This window comes from Juglans regia, chromosome 7, assembly GCF_001411555.2.
Source record: "Juglans regia cultivar Chandler chromosome 7, Walnut 2.0, whole genome shotgun sequence".
Lineage (NCBI taxonomy): Eukaryota > Viridiplantae > Streptophyta > Magnoliopsida > Fagales > Juglandaceae > Juglans > Juglans regia.
This window is the reverse complement of record NC_049907.1, coordinates 3,812,376-3,828,940: the sequence shown is the minus strand read 5'-3', so window position 1 is coordinate 3,828,940 and position 16,565 is coordinate 3,812,376. Positions and strand designations below refer to the sequence as shown.

General features: G+C 35.9%; 3 protein-coding genes across 4 annotated transcripts; all 3 read right to left on the bottom strand.

The window, feature by feature from the left end:
- Positions 1 to 280: 280 nt before the first annotated feature.
- Positions 281 to 3,201, bottom strand: LOC108995336 (F-box protein At5g07610-like). The gene is made up of 2 exons (XM_018970886.2): positions 3,136 to 3,201; positions 281 to 1,613 (listed from the first exon to the last, which is right to left on the bottom strand). The coding sequence occupies exon 2, from the start codon at positions 1,575 to 1,577 to the stop codon at positions 474 to 476; it is 1,104 nt and encodes a 367-aa protein (XP_018826431.1). The 5' UTR covers positions 1,578 to 1,613; positions 3,136 to 3,201; the 3' UTR covers positions 281 to 473.
- A 1,182-nt stretch (positions 3,202 to 4,383) lies between these two features.
- Positions 4,384 to 7,830, bottom strand: LOC108995335 (F-box protein At5g07610-like). Of its 2 annotated transcripts, none has more exons than XM_018970884.2 (2): positions 7,631 to 7,830; positions 4,384 to 5,777 (listed from the first exon to the last, which is right to left on the bottom strand). In XM_018970884.2, exons 1-2 carry the CDS (start codon positions 7,823 to 7,825, stop codon positions 4,641 to 4,643), a joined length of 1,332 nt encoding a protein of 443 aa, XP_018826429.1. In that variant the 5' UTR covers positions 7,826 to 7,830; the 3' UTR covers positions 4,384 to 4,640. The 2 variants fall into 2 exon arrangements, with proteins under 2 accessions (XP_018826429.1, XP_018826430.1); XM_018970885.2 differs by having other exon boundaries at positions 4,384 to 5,795; positions 7,631 to 7,715.
- Positions 7,831 to 10,619: 2,789 nt separating this feature from the next.
- Positions 10,620 to 14,872, bottom strand: LOC108995340 (acidic leucine-rich nuclear phosphoprotein 32-related protein-like). Its single transcript, XM_018970890.2, has 2 exons — positions 13,268 to 14,872; positions 10,620 to 11,343 (listed from the first exon to the last, which is right to left on the bottom strand). Exons 1-2 carry the CDS (start codon positions 14,405 to 14,407, stop codon positions 11,053 to 11,055), a joined length of 1,431 nt encoding a protein of 476 aa, XP_018826435.1. The 5' UTR covers positions 14,408 to 14,872; the 3' UTR covers positions 10,620 to 11,052.
- Positions 14,873 to 16,565: the final 1,693 nt, after the last annotated feature.

Here is a 16,565-nt window from a genome sequence, read left to right as displayed (position 1 = left end):
TGATTAAGGATTCAGCATATATATATATATAGGCAATTATATATGATTATGCAGTTGAAGATGTAATACTACCTGCAAGCTGCTAATTAATGTTGCTATATGAATGTAGCCCAACTTTCTCACTTGGTCAAAGGTGTGTGGATGTTCTAGCAGGTTTACATATTTTAACTGAGATAGCAAATCAAAAGCCAGATATCTTTCATCCACTTCCTATCTAGCTAATTTCCAATCGTAAACAATTTTATTGAACTATATATTTCATACATTTCATATCAGAATCTAAACCCAAAATCAACTGCATTTTGCATTTTGTGCAGAAAAAGGGAAAGCAAGATGTCTATCAGTAACAAAAACCCTAGTTCATTTCATTGAGTAAGTTCCGAATCAGTACCACCTGATATAATTGCCCATTGTGTATCGCATGGCTAGAAAGCATTGTAAATGAGGTAGGCACGTATAAGAAGAGAGCCCTACTAGATATCAACAAGACTATTCACATAACCAATGAATACTACATAACGATCATCATGATCAGCTTTTCCCCTTAACCCTCCAAATTCTTGAGTCTTCGTGTTAAATGAATAAAGTCCTCTCTCACCTCGAATTACAATCAAATCCCCACTGGCATAGAGCACAGGTCTCCGATCGTATGCGGGACCAAAACCACTTAGCTCCAATCTGTTATTGATATTGACACTAAGTTTTGTATCCCAAGCCTTAACTCTGCTGTTCATCGCCATTGTGTTTGTGTAGGTATTGGACAACACACTCACAGTTAGAGTCTCGTTACAAACAGTAACCAAACTAAGCTTCCCGTTCATTACACCCAAGCAACCATTAATATCACCATGATGAAAGCGTTGTGACCGCTGCATGGTGAGATCAAAAAGAACAATCCCACCACTGTCGAAAAGCCAGTAAATAATTCCATTCACATGGACGCCAGATTTAGGCTTATGCTCTTCAGCACCAAAGTATATCTCACCAAAAATTCTCCAAGATCCTTCTGTAGAGTTATAAATCTCGAATTCATAAGCACCTTCAAAATCAGCAGATGAAAAGGCACAAATGAGCTTGTACTCAGCAACAAAGTTGAGTATAGAAGGTTCAAATATGAGTACAAGGGCAGGGTTAGACCCATGATCAGCATTGGGTTTTGGGAGTTTCTTCCACTGCTTGGTGACAGGATTGCAGATGTAGTAGGCTTTGTCATGAGTGCGACCCTGGCAGCACAGGAGGCCATTGCAAGAACTCCTGATGTAAACCGGTTCAGGCAAAAACAATAAAGAAGGGTCTGGAACACCATATGAATTCTGGTCAAGGGAAATAAATGAAGGCGGATTTGAAAAAGATTGGCAAAAGAAGCCTGAGCAATTGTGGAAACTATTTGACTGATTGTGGGCAAAGAAAGGAGTTGAGATCTGGAGCTTCCAGTCCCTGCAAACCCCTTTGAACCTGAAAAGTGATTTAGCAGGAAGAAAGGGAAGGGTGTGCTCCCTCATTATGTCTTCGAGGTCCATATATATCTTGCTGTTTTTGTTTGCAGTGATCTTATTCAGTCCCCTTCCTCGATCCATTATACTTCTGATTAAGTTTCTTTCACAGTTATCGAACTGTAGCAACACGTCAATATCTTTGTTAGAGAGTAGATATAAAAGTAAACATAAAAATCAAGTCTCACTATACAGATTTGGTTTTAGTTTTTTCATTTGTTTCCAAATGCTTAACTTTAATGTCTCCTAAGTTAGTTAAGCCAATACACAAACTCTTAATTACATCAATTTCTACCTCCTTTCAGCAATGCTAGTATTCTATTTAACAGCAACCTAACAGCATGCAATATTCAAAACCAGTTTTAAATAAAACAATGTACTTACTAATCCAATAATCTTCTTAACCAAGTATTGAAAGGCATTGGCCTATAAACTAAGTTATACGTATTAAATTCTTCAGATAAAAGAAATTATATATAATTATCAATTTCTTAATACTCAAATTACAAATAAGACAGATTATGCTCGCGTTTAGTTATCAGTATGCAAAATGTCTCGTCCCCGATATTTGTCCAAGCAATGTCATGGGTTGCTACGAATCACAATGATTGATTCATACCAAAAGTATAAAATTACAAGAAACTATAAAATTGCTAAGAATTTTTCTATTCTATCCTAAACCTAGCCTTCTTGAGTTAGTCTTTGGTTCTCATTAAAATTGGACATATTTTGACACGGAGACTCACCAAGAAAAAACCCTTCAGATCCACTTCTTGGGAGTAAATCCCGGTTACACAACCTCACTCGCTAGAATCATGCATCATGTAATTTAGGGAGACTCCTAGTGCGGAATTGAATCCAAGATGTCTAAGTCTACAGATCATCCCGAGCCCACCCTTTGACTATTAGGATGCATGTTGACGGAAGTCATTATTTAGGGCAGGCATTAAAAGAAGCCGGGGCCTTTGCACCCAGAGCAAGAATCATACCACCAGACCAATTATCATTCTAATTGCATCTTGTTTTCCTTATACTAATAGAAAGAATTCACTAAGGAGTGGTGTGGAAGAAACCAGGAACAGAAATATCATTTTCCGTCAAACAATTGCAAGCAACAAACTTACTAGTTAATAAACATCCAGGTGCTAATAAACCCAACTAGAAAGCAAGCTAGCCTATAAGAGAAATGCGCGCGCGCACACGCGTAACGGGCAAACTAAAAATTGCACAAAAATGAAAAAAGAAAAAGATTCACTGAGCAGAGTAGCAATGAAACCGGTTAGCACAGTCTAATTTAAGTTTTCCAAATCTATATTTGCAATTCAAAAGAAACAGATAAGAATAGAAATTCTTGTTATCTTCTCCATCGCATTCTCCGGCAACCAAACAAGCGCAGGTAGCGACGACACACGTAAACATATCACTTTTATAGGATCGAATAGTTTAAACATAGATAAAGCAGATAATTCCAATATTTCCTATGAAGGAGAGTGAACAAGAGCAAGAACGCAACTTTGATATAAACGAAACAACAGGTTACAGAAGCGTGCTAATCGTGATTAACTTGATGATAATGGACAAAATACTATTGCAAGAATTTGAAAACGAGATTCTAAATTGCGTAATGAGTAAGCGATTATACCTCAATTTGGATCGTTCGGAGCTTTTGGTTGAGAGAGAGTGAGAGAGAGAGAGAGGTTTGAGTACTATGGGGTCCTCTCTTGGACTTGACTTGGTTACACTTAAGAAGACTGCTTGGACGCCAGGATAAGCATTATAGTCAAGCGTAGCGCTATCCTAGTCCAACTTAGGATAGGAATTCATTTATTATTTTTCTAAGGAGGAATGTTCTTGCCAAAAAAAAGTTTTGCAACATTAAATTATACACTTTGATCTGATACAGTTAATTTTATTTTAAAGTAAATACAATATATCATATAAAATAATGTAAGTTTATAAATTCTTTTTGTGAAATTACACTACTTTTTTTTTTCAACATTTTTGCCTTGATCACCGTAGGAATTATTGAGGAAAACTTTAGAACACCTTCTTTAGAATCCAACTTAATTACTCAAAGGCTGCTTTGCGTTTCTTTGGGATGAAAATACTTTTTTGACAGTATAATTTCGTCAATTTACATGTTTAGGTGGGGCTTTAAAAGTATTGGTTAAAGGATAATATAATAATTAGTGAACAGAAAATAAATTCCTTGAGGCATAAATTGACTTAGCCGTTTGGACGTGGAATTGAGTTAAGATGAATTTTTTATAAATAATAATGAGTTGAGATGATGAAATAAGTTTTGTGAGACTCATCTAAAATGAGTTTAGATGTTAAAATAAATTTAAATATATTTATGAAAATTTAAAAAAATTTGTTAGTTTCATGTTTAAAGAGATGTTAAGTTAAAAAATGTTATAAATCTCACGTATAAAGAAATTTCGAGTTAAGTGATATTTTAATGATTTGGAAGTTATGTGTTTGGACGTCAAACTCAGTTTAAAATTAGACTGAACTGTTTCAAATAGGCCTTTACACTCTCTTCTCTTAAGAAAGTAGGGACTAGTTTAGTTACAAAAAATCAAACTATCTCACCTTATCTCATATAATCATTACAATTTTTCTAAACTACAAAATAAAATATAATAAACAATTCAACTTTTTCAAATCTCAAAATAAAAATTATATTAAAAAATTATATTATAACAATATTTTATTTAACTTTCAACAAAATATCTCATCTAAATTACAATTGCATAACATTCGAGGCCTAGGTTATTTTTCCATCTTTTTCTGAACATAGGTAAAGGACTCAAACTAATTGACCGATTATAATGAGTTACAAAATAATTATATCAATAACACTATTCATTGGCTTTTCCTTTCCGAGTTGAAGTGATTGAATTTCCCTGAAACTCAGATTTTTTTTTCAGTAAATAAAATGTGCATACCTCACTGTACAATACACGCCAACATACAAACACAGAATCTCTAAATTATTGCACTGACTACCACGTGACTATGTTCCTAATCATGCCACCTAACATGACTGTCCAGCGTGTCATCTCTTGGCTAGAAAGCAAAAGACATAGAAAGAGAGTCCAAGCACTTGTAAATTAAGAAAAGGTGGAACAGAAAAAAACCCAACTAGATTTCAACAAGGCTATTCATATATCCAACCACTCTGATATCATGATCAGCTTCACTCGTTAAGCGTCCGAATTCTCGAGTCTTCATGTCAAATGAATAAAGTCCTCTGTCACTCTGAATCACTATTACATCCTCACAAGCATAGAGCACAGGTCCCTGGTACTCGGGACTTTCACCGACATTGACACTGAGTTTTGTATCCCAAGCCTTGACTTTGCTGTTCATAGCCATTGTGTTTGTGTAGGAATTGGACAGCACACTCACAGTTAGTGTCTGATTATAAGAACTGATTACTGAAGCAAGCTTCTCGTTCATAACTCCCAAGCAGCCATGATTATGACTATAAAAGCCATTCTTGTGACCATAAAGGCGTTGCGACCGCTCCATGGTGAGATCAAAGACAACAATCCCACCAGTTTTCGAAAGCCAGTAAATAATTCCGTTCACATGGACGCCAGAGTTGGGCTTGATCTTTGTAGCACCAAAGTATATCTCACCAGAAATTCTCCAACAATTTTCTGCAGAGGAATAAATCTCGAATTCCAATGCATTGTCAAAATCCGCAGATGAAAAAGCACAAATGAGCTTGTACTCAGCAACAAAGTTGAGTAAAGATGGTTCAAATATGAGTACAATGGCAGGGTTAGACCCATGATCAGCATTGGGTTTAGGGAGTTTCTTCCACTGCTTGGTGGCAGGATTGCAGATGTAATAGGCATTGTCGCCAGTGCGACCCTGGCAACACAGTAGGCCATTGGAAGAACTCCTGATGTCAACTGGTTCAGGCAAAAATTGCAAAGATGGGTCTGGAACACCATATGAATTTGGGTCAAGGGAGATAAATGTAGGTGGGTTTGAACAAGACTGGCAAAAGAAGCCTGAGACACTGTGGAAACTATTTGATTGATTGTGGGCAAAGAAAGGAGTTGAGATCTGGAGCTTCCAGTCCCTGCAAACCCCCTTGAACCTGAAAAGGGATTTGGCAGGAAGAAAAGGGAGGGTGTGCTCCTTTATTATGCTCTTGAGGTCCATGTATATCTTGCTGTTATCATTCGCAACAACCGCATTTGGTCTCCTTCCTTGATCCATTAAATTTCTGAATAATTTCTTTTTTCGTTCTTTGAAATGTAACAACTAACACGGCAACAACATCTGTGTAAGCAGAATTGAGAGTACATATATATAGGAAAGAAAAGAAATGGAGATAGGAGACATAAAAGGTAAAACAAAAATCAAAAATATGTAACAGCTAAGTCAATACACATTCTCAATTGCATCAATTTTTACCTCCTTCCAGTAATACTAGTATGTTACGATCCCACATCAACTAAGTATGGGATTGGTTGATGGTTTATAAGTCCCTAGACACCCTTCCCTTGTAAGCTAGTTTTCAAGGGTGAGTTCTACCTAGTAGGTTCATAACAAATAGTATCAGAGCCACCCCACATCTAAGGCCATGTTGCGACGGTTGCAATCGTGCGGCACGGGGGGTGATGCCAGCATGACAGTGTTCGCCCGGAGCTAGGAAAAGACCTAGCGCATAGCCAGCCCGTGTGAGCGCGGGACCGCCGTGGACGTCGGTTGCGGAGCGTGGTAGTTGTTACGATCCCACATTGACTAAGTATGGGATTGGTTGATGGTTTATAAGCCCCTAAGCACCCTTCCCTTGTAAGCTAGTTTTCAAGGGTGAGTTCTACCTAGTGGGTTCATAACATAGTATGCTATGTAACAGGTAAACCATAGGTGGCTTTAGGTAGGGCTTTGTAACAGCATGCATTTTGAGAAAAAAATGGTAAATAAAAAAACTTTATGCGTTAATCTTTATTCGCTTGATCTTGTCACCCTTCTTGGTACAATTTCCAAACTGACGACTTTGTAATGGCGTGGATGAGCCACACTCAAGAAATTCTCTATAAAATATTTTTTCTTCCATGGAAGAACTCCTTAATGCCAGTCATATTCAAGATCTTTTTCTTTATAAGTAACAGTCATATTCAAGAATTGAACAAATCATTCTGCATTTGCCTTTCTTAGAAAACAAAATCAGTCATCTTTATTCCCAAGTAGTGAAACACATGATGCATACTAAATTACCCAAATTGAGACCTCTTCAGGTACAAAATTCTATATAATTTGTGATTTCTTAACATTCAGAATTACAAATTGTTGGATTCTGTTCTTATTTATTTATCAGTATGTTAATAACCTCCCCTATTCATCCAAATAATGTCACCGAATGACTATGCACATTTTGAGCCAGTAAGAACCGCGATATTGATTCACACCAAAAAGTTTAAAAAAAAAAAAAAAAAAACCTACAAAACTATCAATTTCCTAAGAATTTTTCTATTGGAAAAGAGATTGCACTAAGGAGTAGTGGTGTGGAAGCAAACCACTCTGAAAGAGGGTGGTGTGTAAGCAATCGTCCAGAGAATAGAAACATCATTTCCCATTAAACAGTTGCAATAAAAAGATTTACGAGTTAAGAAATAACCACACTCCGATTGCTACCCTTTAATAAGAGATATAAGAGCTCCCAAAATAAAACCCAAGTCGAAAGCAAGCTACGCCTATAAGGCTATAAGGGGTGGAAACCATATATATAATCGCCATAGATATAGCTTATTGCACATATATCTTATCAAACTTTAAATTACCCAAAAACACAACTAAAAAAGAAATCACCGAGCAGGATTCCAATTCAACCTCTTTCCACAGTCTAATTTTAGTTTTCTTCACTTAAGATTGTAATTCCAAAAGTTTTTGTTAACTTATCCTTCGTGTTCTCCGGCAACCAAAACGTCCGTGGTAGCGACCAGGCGTATAAAAAGATCACTTTTACACGATCAGAGCGAAGAATTAAAAAATCTCTCTCACTCGCGAAGGAGAGTGAAGAAGAGAAAAAACCCGACTTTGATCTAAAAGATGAAATGGACAACAAAAATTTAAGATGGTATTCTAAACTACATAGGGAGTGAGCGATTTACCTCAAATTTGAGTCGTCGAGAGCTTTTGATCGAGACTGCCTCCCAGAGAAAGAGAGATTTACTTAGTACGGGCTCCTCTCTTAACCATGGAAAGGCCAAAAGGAAATAATGGCAGATGACCGCAGCTTGACTTGGTTGCAGTTGGGAGACTGTTTGGGTGCCGGATTCTAATACGCTAGTCATGGGTAGCACCATCCTCGTCTAGCTCAGGATAACAATTCGTGAGGAAAACGTTTTTAAGTAAATTAATACAAGACACTTTGTTTAGAACCCAGATGAATTAGTACAGTTTTCAATGAGTATAATTAATTGAAATTTACGAAATTTAATTTAATATTTTTATTGTAATTTTAATCTTAATTAATATGATAAAAAATTGACTACAAATGATATTTTTCTAAAAATATATATATTTGAATTTTCATTAAATTCGAGTTGAAATATGTTTAGTTGAAGTATGGACTCTTTTTATCAAATGAGATTTGCATACATATACCGTACAATGCACATAGAATATGTTTTTCAATAAAGAAATGTTGTAATTATAAAGGATTTTTATAAAAGTACACTCACAAATTAAAGTAATTTGATGTAGTACTTTAAATTATATAGTTATTTTTATTGTAAAATAGATCTAACGTCTCATATAAATTCACATCAATTTATAAGTTCATTTGGCCATGTTTGGATACCAAAATTATCTCAACTTATTTCATCTAATCATCATAATTTTCTCAAGTTTTTAAATAAAATATAATAAACAATTCAATTTTTTTAAAATTTTAAAAAAATAATAGTATTAAAAGATAATATTCTAATAATATTTTATTTAAATTTTAATTTTAACTCAACTCAATTCATCTCGTCTCATCTCAATTTTAATGAGTTTCAATGTAAAGTAAATGTAACTCAATATTCCAGAAATATGTTTTGTATTTAAAACTATAATATCCACATTAAGCATTTTTCGTGTTATAAAACCATGATAGACCACATGTACTGTCAATTTATCCGGGTCTCGAAAGTGGCCCAAAGAGCCCAATATTGGAAAAAATACCAATGTTGAGACCACAGCCCAAGTAAATAATTGATGGGGGCCCAACTAGAGGCAAACTCAAGTGGCTCAGCCACGTCCAAGTTACTTGTTTTTAGTCATCGATCCATACAAATTTAAAATTCAGAAATACAATAAACTTTTTTTAGTCATAGCGAATTATAATTGCCGCAATGATACTTGATGTATAATTTGCAATCAAATTATCTTGATGGATTGCAATGACAGCAACAACAACTACTTGGAACGAGACAGAAAATTCCACCAAAATAAAGCCTAGACTATGATCATGTCAAGGGAAATTGAATTTTACTACTCATCATCCTCATACACCATACACCATATTTTTTAAAAAAAATTTTAAAATTAATTTTTGAGTTTTATTATTTTTAAACTTATTAAATTTGTTAACTCATCATTTATATACGATATATTTAATAAAAAAAATATATAATGTGTAGTGTATAAAAATAATGAATAAAATTTTTCTAAGTAAAAAGAACCTCAACAACCTAGAAGGACCATTACAAGGACCAAGTTCCAACCCACGTTTCCCACAACAAGAAGCTCCCCGGCCCCGTTCTGTTGTCTTGTGAATGTAGAGAGACCAGCCTATAACTGGTGCCGCGACCCACCTACCGGCTATGGCTGCTTTCTGGACAACTCCGTTGCCGCCATCGCCGAACTCCTTTGCCAAGTCCAAGAGTTTGAGTGGTGCTTACAATCTTGCACTTTTATTGTCTTGAGTTGAAAGAGATACATCGTGGTGATGATCGGGAAGTTGATGCCGGTGACAATAGCAACATACTTGAGGCTTCCATGTATATGACGCAATTTTGGGCGAGTACTACAAGATGTCTTCCAGCTTGGAGGAAAAAAAAAAAAAAGGAAAGAGAGAGATGACACTGTTGTTTCTTTTCAACTCGTTAGCATATCATAAAGAAAAGATATTGTGCTACTAGACGTGGCACCTTATCCACTTGCGTGGTGTAAGGTAACATTATGCCCCAAGTGATCAAGTGACATGGATGTTTGTCACACGAGTGAACATAAACAAAGTTGAAAATAATAAAATTTCAAAATTTTTAAATCAAGTGAAAAATCGGCGCTTAAAGATGCAATAAAATAAAATGAAAAAATGTTAAATATACTTAAAAAAAAAAAAAAAACTTACTTCTATACATGTCAATAATTAATATATTGAAAATCATGAAATTTAAATTTTATTTTATAACCGACCATTAGGGTAACACCACCCCATAAAAAATCCCAAAGTTTTTTTTTTTTTTTTTAACGTGAATCTTAAATTTTTTACAACCTTTTTACAAATTTCTTAGCAATTGTAATTATGCAATAAAACTTTAATAAAAAAAAATCCATTATATATGAACTGATATTAATTAGTTAATTTAAAGAGTTAGAAAAAGTTGTATGAACATCATTACAAAAAATGGATAATTTGAAACCGGATTATAATTCCAATCGGGTATTGACAATCAAAGTTTTTCAGCTCATGTGAAGCTGGCAGCCGGAAGTTGGAAATACCTCTTTTGAGTCGTAAGCCGCGCAAGGTCCTCACACGTTTACGACACGAAACAGTGTGTGCTAGCCTATCTATACACGAATAAGCTTGCATCGGCTTGATAAGAAAAGGGTAAAGCCGCATCAAAGTTAAGCTGGAGCTTGAGCTCGGCTTTAGTGACTCCCCCTCGCTTCAATAAAGGTTATATATTATCGATAGAAAAGTTGGCTCTAAACCATTGGATCAGAGTTTACAGGACGCATGTCGCACGATCAAGTATCAGAAATTTCCGAATAAAAAAACATCTTATTGTCACTTGGGCTACTTCCCTGCGACAACAAATATAAAAAACAAACCTAAAGACATTAAATTTTAAACGAACGGTCAAAAATGAAATAAAGGGATAGAAAAATGATGAACACGTCATAACGCTTAAAGCCCACTTGACTGGAATAAAACATAGAAAAGGATGATAAACTATATCTACAAGCGTTTTACAAAACCCCCCCTTCTCTTCTTTTTTTTTTTTTTTTTCAAAAACTGCTTGGACAAAGTCACAAACTAAAGAAAAAACAAATTCCAATGTCCTTTTTTTTTTCTTCCCCTTCCGGTCACCTCCTACTAGTCTCCTTAATAACTGCCATTTGAAAAACAGAGTAACGGCTATATCAGCGGGGACAAAGACTAACGGCTTTTTGAACTAAAGATGTGCCACCACCCCAACGTACATTTTCCCATTCCCCTAATTGTCCAACCAATCTTAAATCTAATGTGAGGTTCACCTCTTTCCTTTTGTTTCAAAGACAATTTAACATGACATTAAAAAAGGAGATTTGAAAGTGAGTGCTAACGATGCTTCTTTGTTGACTTGCTGCAATCGACAACATCATCTTCCTCTTCATCGTTCTCACCATTGTCATCCTTGTCTGCAATTCCATTCCTTTTCCTCTTAAGTTGAGAAGAAGAGGAGGGCGGCAGCACCCGAACGTCGTCATCATCGTCGTTGTCATCTTCAACTTCTTCCTTCTCTTCAGCATCATCAACTTCATTTCCTGGTTCCATGACACTACCTCCAGCATCACCTTCTTCAGTCTGCCCCACTGGTTGAACTACATAGCCGGCGCCATAGTCTTCTTCCTGTCATTCAAGCAAAATTATCTCAGTTGATAGATTAAAAAAGAAATGAAAAAAGGGGTAAATCATCATAACTCTAAATCTGTAACATTGTTATAGGATTGTAACAAAAATCCAGGGAAATATCTCAACAACCAAGGAAAGTTCATGAAACAACAGAGCATTTGATACAATCATCAGTAGTATTCATGTCTGAAGCAAAGATTGTGTGAACTTATATCCATAACAGAAAATTCGAAATATTCTTAGAAATAGTGCGACACTCAAATTAACAAAATAAAAGGCTATCACCAAAAAGCATAACAGACTTCAAAACAAGAAACTAAAAATCAAAATAATTCAAAAAGGCTGTAAATGAAAAGGAAAACTCATCCTCTTTAACCAAAACATGGAACCAAAATATACACAGTTTTTTCTATAAATACAAATAATTAAGGATGCCAGATGGAGAAAACCAAGTGCACCAAAAGTAAAACCAATATCCAGACAAGTATATATCACGCAAAATCAATTAATACACTAAATGAACAATATATTCCGATATCGGGATTTGTTTTTTAAAAACTCCACATCTGAAAAAGCACAACACCAACAAGTACATCAATTTCGTCAGCAACTATGTAACCATGAATTCTATATGGTGCACAAAGGCAGCCCCATCATCTAGACAATTGGTAACCTAACTCGACCATGAATTCTATATGGTTTTATATTGGCAATATTGTCTTTACAGCAATGTACTCTGAATGAGCTATATACAATTCATAAGTTTTTGAACCACCAAATCCTACCAAAACAAAATACATAACATTGGACGGTTAAAAACCTCAAATATGGAACAGACCATGTTCAATCAAATATATAATGAAACATAAAAGGCCTGGAAAACCAAGGGAGAAAGATGAAGGAAGACGATTGGAACTTAAATAATCCATGATAAAAAATACAACGGGTAGATTTAAGGGCAGTTTAGGGAAAACTTTAAAAACTATAAAGTCTTGTCATGGTAAAGAAGCAAGTTGCAGTGAATCTTGCTCAAAATAGCAAATGTAGTGAACCGGCAGGATCCCATAAACTTTTTTTATTGGCACTAAGTGTCCGAGAACAAAATCTCGACTAATCCCAGGGGTGTACAAGCACTCGGCAAGCTGTTTCCTGCAAGTGCACCTAGGATAATTTAAGGGGAAGTTCCCCTAGTCTGATGGCCCCTAGAAATTGTTTGCACCCACGAGAATTTAAATCTTAGACCCGGAGGGGAGCATACCAACAAGATCAAGGCCTTTACCACTTGAGCCAACCCCTAGGGGTAACAGGATCTCATAAATTATCTACTCTTCGAATTACATATAAGAACATAGAAAAAATGTTGAATAAGTGTTTGGAACCAAGACCAGTTTGTCCTGAGACTACTCGTTTTAAGGAGATTACCGATTACAAAAATTTAGTTCAGCCGAGTCTGCTGAAGAAGAATGCAAGACAGCGTATGCCTAACACCCTTTTGTGCTTACATCGAAATCCACATTCGGGTACATCTACCACTCAGTTCAACAATGAGTATGCTACCAATAAGTTTAGACTGTAACTACATAAGACATGCAAGTGGCAATTATCTCCTAAAGTACTTTGACATATAAAGCAACAAATGAGAGTAAATGAATGCAGAAAAATAATTCCTCTGGCAGAAGCAGAAGATTGCATGAAGACATGAAGGTACGACTCACACCTGTGAACAGTTGAAATGGTTTTGCTTTTGTATACAATCAGTAATCTAAAAAAGCAACAGGGTTCTAATCCAGATTCCAAACTATAAAAATATAACAGCAGAGAGAAGTAAAAGGCATAAACTAGCGAAATAGACCCAGCTGTTAAAAGGAGAAAAAAGGCCATAATTTAAAGCTAGGGGTTAGTAAATAAAAAGGAATCTCACCTCCTCCTCACCCTCTTCTTCGTCTTCAAACTCTACGTCTTCTTCAACACCCTGCTCTTCCTCCCCAGTCTCACCATTATCATCTTCGTCGGCATCATCCTCGCCCTGTTCGTGTCCATCAATCTCCCCTTCCGTGCTCGTCAACCGCCCCGTACTCTCAAGCTCTGCAAAATCCCCCTCGTCATTGTCAACCTCCTCTTCTTCATCCTCGTCATCCTCCTCGTCCTCATCCTCGTCCTCATATTCAACTCCATCTTCCTCATCATCACTGTCCTCAATCTCGTGCACCTCAACTACATCATCATCATCACCCTCATCTTCATCGATTTCCTCCACTGATTCATTGTCATCGTCATCATCGCCCTCCTCTTCATCCTCATCACCACCCTCGCCCTCAACACGCTCAACACGAAACCCATTAGCCTGATGATCCGGCCTGTTAACTCTCCTAGCAGTCTCGGTCTCCTCCTCATCGGCATCGCTCTCGTCATCCTCGTCCACATCTACAACCCCTTCGGTCCCCTCACTATGCCCATTATTCATTCCAAAGGGACGATCCTCACCGTCGATTTCGCCACTCCCCGGGTCATCGTCATCGTCCTCTTCGTCTTCCTCCTCGTCATCAGACTCGGGCCGCTCATTCTCCTCCGCATCCATCTTATCTAAATACTTCAACGATTTTATCAATCCAAAAACCCTAGATCGATAATCCTTGAGTCGCGTAACGGGGCACTCATAGAGATCCAGCGAGACCAGCTTCAACTGTGCAAGTGGGGCGAGATCCTCGATGTACTGAATCCGGTTGTTGGAGAGGTCGAGGTCTCTGAGCGAGTCGAGGCCAGCTTCAACGAGGAATTCAAGACCTCCGGCGATCCGATTATCGGAAAGGATGAGCTTCTGGAGGTTTTGGAGGCGAGGGAACTGCTCGAGGGAAGAGACGCCGATGTTAGCAATAGAGAGGTGCTGGAGGTTCAGGAACCTCTCGAGGAGACTCGGAGGGGGCAGCCGACCTTGGACACACTTAACGGCGCCGTCTAGAGTCAGGGTCCGAGCCGAGGCGTGGTCGGTTTGGCCGTCTAGCGCTGTCTCCACGGCCCGCTCCCAGATCTCGTCCATCAAATACGAAACCCTATATCTCATACACCCAGTTTCACAAAACCTCCAAAACGAATCGTTTCAGAGCATCGAGAGTGAAAATTTAGCGCAAATCCACAGGTTTGTCCACGCATAGAAGAAACCGAAATCGAAGTTTTTCTGATAACAAACCCAACTCTAACTCTAACCTTAGCTGTAGCGCTAATACAAACCGTGGGCTTGAAAGTAGTCGATACGAAACCCAATAGCTATGCCTATTCGTTTGCTCCGCTTTAAAACCCTAATTTTTCCAGATGTACGGTCGCTCCCTTCTGCAAGCTGGAAATGCAAAAACAGACCTCTCTCAGACTCTCTCCCTCTCTCTCTCTCGCTTTCTCTCTCTTATACTTTCTCTCTCTCCTCGCTATTGGTTAAAATGGGCGAGTCGGGATAAACCTCAAGAGGAACGGAAGGGGCTCTCTAGTCTCTGGGTGCGTAGCTTTGGGCCTGGGGCTTGGGGGGGCCGAGGCTACCTTGTCTGTCAGTTAGAAATGTGTTTTAAATTGTTGGGGCCTGGATGCACCGTTGGATTGAAAAGGCACGCATCGATGACGTGGGATAAGGGACGGTGAGGATTGGGAGTAAGTGTGTTTGTTCTTCAGAAGGACGCAGGTAGATGAGAGGAGACAAAGATGGAGACAGAGAGAAAGTCTAACACGTCTCCTGGGGTTTAATTTAAAATTTAAATATCGGGACGGTTAGAGAAAAGGCTCTGGTGTTTGGCTAAATTACGTATGTGCCATGGGAACGGGCGTATTAGAGCATCTCATTGGCTTACATTTACCAATCCTAATAAGTCTACGTCACATTTTTACTATTTCATTTAAATTCAATCTTAATTATTAATTAACTTTCTATATAATAATAAAATATTATTAATTTAATAATTTTTTATTTAATTTATTTTTATCACATTTTATAATTATATTAATTAAATTTTAATAATAATTATATTCTAATTAAATTAATATTAAAAAAATTATATTTTCAAAAACCATTTAATGCTTATAACAAAATATATTGGATTAAATTTATCTAAATTTCTATCTAAATTTCTTAATTACAAATTAAATAATATTTTTGTTTAGAATAAAAAATTAATATTTTAATATTTATTTAGAATATAAAATTAATATTTTAATATTTAATGAATCAATTATAATTCTTTATTTTTAATCAATAATTATAATAAAAATTTAAATTATTTTAAATTTATTTAATTTAATATAAGATATTTTTTATATCAATTATATAAATTTGAACCGATCTTCTCATTTGAACAATGCAATCAGGATGCTGATAGCAGTCTCGCACATCTTTAGGACGGATTGGTCGATTTATACTTCATTTCTCCGATTTTGTTCGTCACCTAATTGATAAGACGTTCTCCACGATATATATCACGTATTTTTAATTTTTTTTTAATAAATCATGTATTTTTATTTAGAAAGCATTTAATAATTAAAAAATATTATATTAAAGTTGGATGCAAACATATTGATATTATTCATTGTAATAAAATATAAGTTTTTATAATAATTAATGTGTCGCAACCTTATGTATTTTATGTGCCAATAAATAAATTTGTAAATAGATTTTTTTTAAATAGATTTTATTTCTTATATCTAAACTATAATAGAAACCAAGATAAAAGGTCTTGGACAATAACGAACATTATGAGCTCTACAAAACAAGAGAAGAAGCCACCCCAAATAAGTTCTCTAGTCCCAGAATGGGGACTGTTTATGTAAATTTAAACAGTTGTCTTTAAAAAAATTTTAAAATTAAAATAATATATTTCTTAAAATAATATTTGTTTCTATTTAACGAAACACATCAACAAATCTGCATACGCAATTTTCATTTAAAAACTGTAAAATAAAATTTCTCATATGTTATTGGGGAGATATCTTTCAATGCTCAAGTTAATTTTTGGGAGAGTAATTAAAGGGAAAAAGGGGTTAAGGAAGTAATTTTAGCCCTACCAACCAAGTCATCTCTAGGTCTTGCTTTGTTTCTTGTTAAATGCGTCATTGTTAAGTTTAAGGAATAGATTTATTAGTGTGAATACCACATGCAATAAATACTTAAGGCGCTCTTCTCAAGTTAATATGGTAAAGATAAATATAAGTAATAAAATTTATATTTTTTTATCAAATTAAAT